General features: G+C 29.6%; 1 protein-coding gene across 1 annotated transcript; it reads right to left on the bottom strand.

Moving 5' to 3' along the window:
- Positions 1–3,487: 3,487 nt before the first annotated feature.
- LOC112681609 (CCR4-NOT transcription complex subunit 1-like) lies at positions 3,488–6,460 on the bottom strand (the record flags this gene model as incomplete). The annotated part of the gene is made up of 6 exons (XM_025551856.1): positions 3,488–3,553; positions 4,982–5,116; positions 5,249–5,458; positions 5,532–5,711; positions 5,910–6,134; positions 6,268–6,460. Coding segments are annotated over 6 exons (958 nt in total), but the record flags the coding sequence as incomplete, so codon positions are not given.
- Between the last annotated feature and the right edge of the window lie 384 nt (positions 6,461–6,844).

Here is a 6,844-nt window from a genome sequence, read left to right as displayed (position 1 = left end):
CAGAGAATAGGAGCGCAACACCGAGTCGTTTCATTAATCGTATACAGGGCCTAGGATAATTATAATATTATAATAGTAGGCTCTTAGGATTTACGAAGCCCCGTATGAAAACACTCGTAACGCCTTTTGGCTGTTAGTAATAACAGCTTGTTACATCTAATTGTAAATAGATAAAGACATCGGTAATTTTTATCACACAAAACGTTTGGTGGGCACCTCACTAATTACAATTTAAAATAAAGGGTTATAATCTATTATATTATTATAATCTAGACAAAGAAAAGAAATAGACAATTTGTATCCAAGTACGTAACGATAAAAATAATTCATACAAACGGAAGACAGATTATGTATTTGACTCTTTTTTTCCCCCCTTTTAATTGTATACACGTGCACGCTTTTATTAAAACGTCATCATACAATTGGTAACGTTTACCGCTGCTGATATAACCTTGTACTTTTTTTTCTTTTTTAATACTTCCAATCGGCCGTAACATAATAATGCAATAACACAAATAAATAAAATTCGTTTAATCGTTGCGTTTCATCACGTTTCGCTGGTTGTATATGCTGTGTAATTGTATAATTGTCGTGTGTTTTTATCTGATTTACGAAATATGTTAATTGTTCCAAGTTCTGACGACGCACGTGTATAGATACTGTTTATGCGCACAATGCCGCATTTACGGATGTATAATCGTAAAACGCAGTAAGTGACTTTTCTTATTAATTTACGTTTTATTAGCCTATGGTGTTCGGAATTATTTTCCGCATCTACTCCGCATTCACATTTGTTAGTAACACCAGAACAATAAATTAATTGAAATCCGTTTATCAAGAAACAAACGGTAAAACGCAGTAGTACTCGGTAATGCCTAGCTATATTACAGTTTATGAGCCATAATCAATTATTAATATATTATTAATTATATAGGTACTTCATTTCTTTTAACTCTTTGAAAAATAGTTCGTATAGACTGAATTGCAGGAAATTAATATAATTGTAATATTTTCCATTATGCACACTGTAAAATATTCTTGGAAAATATAAATTAAATAATAAATAATACTGTAAACGTCAAACAAATAGTATAATTTCTTTAATAAATTTTCTTACAAATAAAAAATTATAACCAAAATAAACCGAAATAAATCAAACTTTAAAAATTAGGTTCCGTTTTTGGTTAGGTTTTTTTAACACTTGAAAAAAATGGTTTCAATTGAGGTTTCGGTTCACAACTAACACAAGGCTCCCGGTTTTATAACCGGTTATTTTCGGTTCGGTTACAGTCCTTGTCTCTGATACCCCTCTACAAGTACTAAAGGAATGTTTATTAAAAAAAAATAAATAAATTTTAACTTATTTGGATTTTAAAAACAATAGTTAAGTCAATGGGATATGTACTCAAGAAAATTATTGATATTGAATGATTAATGTCAAATTTATTGAGTTTTAAGATATTTTTCAGTTATCAATATTATTTTGGTTTAGTTAATTATATTAGAATCTTCACATTTCTATAATTTATTAACCAAATAATATAGATTTTAAATTTTATACCTGCTTGATACTTGTGTATTTTTATAATATAATAATGTTCCATTATATTTCTTAATCTTAATGTTCCTATTGTACTTACTTGAATAATAAATATTCAAGATATATTTTATTCAGTTTTGATAAAAATGTTAAAATTTTAGTCGGATGAATATGATGTGAGTATGTGCAATTGGAAATTCATGCATATGCAGCTTTATATAAATTCATGTTACAATTGGAATTACAAAAAATAAATGCTACCCAATAAAATTTTAAAAAAATACAGTAAGTAATATATGTTAGTTATAGTATAATGAAATATACAGGTATACCTGTATAATAACGTTGTAAACTAGTTGCGGTCACCCAACAAAAAATGTTACATACTAGTTGCGGTCACTCAAAATATATATCTAGTATATATGGTATATACCATGCTATTTTATTTAAAAAAAAGTTTCAACATTTTCCTTTCCATTTTATAAACAGGCTTAGGGCTTAGGGCTGTCTACACTATGTTTATTGTGTAGGTTTGAAATCACAGTAGTAATTGTGAAAAGTCACACGGCAATTTCGGGTGAACATTCATTCTTGCAGTGTGTATATTTTTTCTAATCAATATAATGCAATTTTGACCCCAGTACACTGAGTATTGTACGTGCAATTTCAGAATAAAAAAATTTGGAGGGATGCTCGCTCAATTGCTCCACTGCTTTACGTTTAACACTGTAACTGACCTTTTGCCGTACCATTGATTGGTGATCATCTAGTTCGTGATTATACTACTATTGCAGGGGCGTATACAAGGGGCGATGTGGGAGGTCAAATCCCCCCATAGGTCTTTTAAAAATTGTATAAAATAGTATTCTTAATGTAAGGAAATTATAAGGAAACAAAAAAATATTTCAAGGACTTATTGTAAATTATTATTTTGATACATTCAATGTATATTTTATAATTTATTATTTTGAATGTGCAAGTCCTTCGGTTTAGGAATTTTTTTTTCATAATAATTTGTTTGCAATTGATCTCCCTCATACAAAAGTTATATATACACCACTGTACAATTGTATTTGTTTTATTTACAAACTTTACAGATAAGTAATAGTTATATGACCGCAACTAGGATATTACCTACAATTCGCGTGAACGCAACTGTTATATGTCCTTATCTCAAAAATCGTCTCTAACCGCAACTCGGATGCAGCCTATAATAATACATATATATTGGTTATCAATATAATACTAGTTGTGTAGACACAAATTATTTTTAATGATTTTTTTATTAGATTTGATAGGTAAGTATATATATATTTTAGACCGGTAGCTCAAGACTCTCATTAATTTTCTTTATTCAGCTGCTTTACAGTTCAGAAATGTATTTTATTTGAAACTGAATAAAGGTAAATTTTTAAATTCTCAATAATTTTTCCACGAATGAAACTAAATTACGGACAATTTTTATAAAGTATTCAGTGTTCATACAGTAAATAGATTTTCATGAAATTAATTTTAATTGTTTAATTTATGAGAAATTATTATATTTATTTAAATACTTTAAATTATATTAAGCCTTATTATATATAATGTTTAGAAAAAAACAATAAAATAATTCTGTGAAATGATTATTAATTATTCTTATAATTTATATGTCTATAGTTTTTTAAATACTTTGTAAATATAATTATTTGTTGATATAATTATTTTAGTACATATGGATATTAAATAATTATTAAAACTTCAATTTCTTATGAATTGGAGGTAAACTTAACTTTGAACAGGTATTATTTGAATATTATAACTATAAATGGCAGATTGCTATCTGTAATGAACAGTTGTTTCACAAATTAAATTATAATAATTATAATATTTATGTGGTACACTATATTAACACGTTTATTTTATTTTTCTTCGAATTAATTAACATTATATTTTAATAATAAATTTATACGGACTTAAAAATGCCGTTAACACACGTGAAACGTTGAAAAATCATATTCAATTTTGAAGTCTCTGTAAAAAAAAAAAGAAAAATTCTTAAGTCACACATCGAATTAAATTATATAAATTACATTATAGAAAGTACTAATGTTTTAAATCATACTCAAGATGGTGCTGAATTAGTCGATAGACAAACACTAACAGTCGAAAAAGAAAACCGTAGAAGAACACAACAATAAACTTAACCATGGGACATAACTAATTAATTCAAATTATGGGAAGGAAAATATTATTGGAATAGTGTATAGTGGTGAAATATTTCCGAGACGCAATATTAGATTAGAGATTAAATACCGTCGGGACGCAGTTCGTGTGGAAAAAGGGATTTCTGGACACATTTTGTATGCAGCCATATAGTATAGTATCAGTAGCGTATCCAGGAGACCCGAAATCTTAAGCACTAACAGTTGTTTCAGAGTAAAATACTGTGAAGGCAACTATATTCAATAGCATAGTGAACACTAAACATCAATGCTGACGAGGACCCCTCACTTATGTATAATGTTGGGCATTGTACCGTACTCGATGCCGTACAGGGATATTTTTGATAGTCTGCACTAATTGTTATAAAGTATTAAAGCTATTATACATTTTCGTACTATTTTAATATCATAATTTCAGATAATTCTAATATATATGTTACTATGTTATGGTAATAGTACGAATACCGGTAAAACCTAGAACATATATTATTGCTTGGTTAAACCCCGAATGATTTTAGCAGTTCGGGCTTTTACCAACGAGTTTTAGTAAATCTTAGAATTAACAAACAATGATTGTAAAAGTCCGAAATTATATATTTTTTATATATTATATATTAATACTTATACATAAAAATTATAGGTTCGACGGTTTGTCCTCAATGAAATCTGTATCTATTTAACCGATTTTGATAGGTAATATTTATATTTGATAGTATTTAGTTGAGTAAAAATGATAAATTTTCGTATTATAAAATAATAAAAACAATTATTAAAAATAATTAAAAACCAGCACGGGCGAAGATGGGTAAATCAGCTAGTAAATATTTATAAACGGATGGTGTTTATATATTTGAGATTATTAGACTCAAAAACTATTGGACCGATTTTTATCTTCCAGTGTCAAAGTGTGTTCCGTGCGAAACACGGTAAGTCGTCAGGTTTATAAGAATATAAGACTATTTCAAACAAAACTACATCGACTAAACATACAAGTGAATACCATAATACTTTTTATCTTGTAACAATAATATTCATTTTTCACAAATTAATAAAAATTTATCGTTTGAAATACGTGTATAATTTGAAGTGTTATCGAACGAGACATAAAATTTCAAAAATATATTGTAAAATAATGTTCAAATGGTATTAAAAATATAAAGCCTTTTTATAATATGCTGTTGCTTTTTCTCAACGTTAACACTGTCAAAATTTTACTTTACTATAAGAAAAAACTCACCTCAAGATGAATGTTCAATGATTTACAAAGTACTTCTACTTCAAACATCAAATTTAACTTTATGTTCGGTAATTTATGAACATCCGCAAGGGTTTTCAAAATACTCAAAGTCCACGGACTTTTCGGTGCAAAAGTCTATCGTAATTTTAACAAAAATAAAAAAAAACATCATTATCGCGTATGCTCATTGTAAATAAAAATTTACCGATTGCATAAAATATAATAATAAACGGTAAAAAAATCGAGGAAATAAATGTATAAACATACTTGGCTTTTGGCACAGGACACAAGTACTTTTGCGACAAATGGAACAGTATACATCAGTTCTTCTACTCCTGACGCTTTCAAGATTATTGATTTTAGATAGCCTTTGTCAAATGGTAAAGGCTTATTTTTTGCCAACGTTATAAGACCCAACCAATGGCCAAGGTTTTTGAGCAAAGCTTTATTATTATGAGTGTTGTTATCCAATAGCGACTGAAATGATAAAACGTAATATTTTTTAAGCTGTTTTTTTCCCTGTTCGCCCATGATAAACCGCGATACTAACTCTGATGTTCTCCGTCGTTTTTTCCATGATAAGGACGTTCAGTTGCTCGTTGCCAATTTGGTCCAGCAGGTCCAAATACAATGAATGTAAATTAAATTCAAACTGTATACGGTGTTCGACCAAATAAGCCGCGAACCACTGAACGAGTTCTTCCCCCATTATGGCTTTTATCTCGTCACTCTGAAACGGAATGAAATGATAAATCATAAACAGGGCGCACGGTCGCAATGTGCGCACACTGAAAATCGCCTAAAGCGGAAACACTACGCGGACGGGATACGCCGGTAAAGAAACGTAAGTGTGTTGCGAATTCAGACGATTCTCGTAGTGCGTGGATCACAACGTGTTCATGAGCGGTACGAACAAACCGTGACTAACCTTTTCACGTATTTTGTTCACATACAAATTGTTAATGATCGACCTAATCCTATTTTTTCCGTTTTCAGTCCGGTCGAGCTTTTCAAAATCACATTTTACTTGATCGACCAACCTCGTGTCTGGGTCCAACGTTGTCGTCGGGGTGCAGATCACGGGTGACTGTTGGCTATTGGTAACTTCTTCTTTCACGCGTTCCGTCGTACATTCCCGGTATTCCGCAATAGACTGCAAAATGTTCGTTGTTATTAAATTATGATTTATTCCGCGACCGCAGGTAAATACAACTGTACACGTAGAACGTGTGCACGGTATATGCAGGGTTGCCGATTAGTGTTCACGTTATTCGAATGAGACTTACCGATATTAAATTCGAGGGGAATTTTCCGAAATGCGCAATGGCTGCTACATTTTTGAAAAATTCTCCGCGATTTTTCAAGCTATTGTGGAACCGGTTCAGTGCTCTTATTCCGAAATCGAACAATTTTGATTGTGGTCTACTACTCAAGCAGACCAGGACGAAATTCAATGCTTTACTTAAGGCCTTGGGATTGCTAACGAAGAAAAACGTTGTACACAAATTAAATATACATTATACACGTTTACGATACATGCGTCATATAATACATATATACATCAAACCAAGGCTGGGTAAGTTAATGTTATTTTTTATCTCGGTTAAGTTAATTCACATGAGAATTACATCAATTAAATTAAAAATTAAGTTAAAAAATATCGTTAACTTCAATTAATAAGTTAAGTTAATTACAAAAAAAAATATATGTACATTAAACACAGATATAAGTGATATATATATAATGACGATTAACAACAGATTTTATTTAACATTAACGATAATGAAAATTCAGAAAAATCTTATTAGACTCTAATTAGAATAGAGAAATATATATATATATATATATATATATATATATCTT

Source organism: Sipha flava, unplaced genomic scaffold, assembly GCF_003268045.1.
Source record: "Sipha flava isolate LNK unplaced genomic scaffold, YSA_version1 19317_pilon_pilon, whole genome shotgun sequence".
In the NCBI taxonomy this organism is placed as follows: Eukaryota; Metazoa; Arthropoda; class Insecta; order Hemiptera; family Aphididae; genus Sipha; species Sipha flava.
Note: the sequence above shows the minus strand (reverse complement) of the source record. Positions and strands in the feature narration are given on the sequence as shown.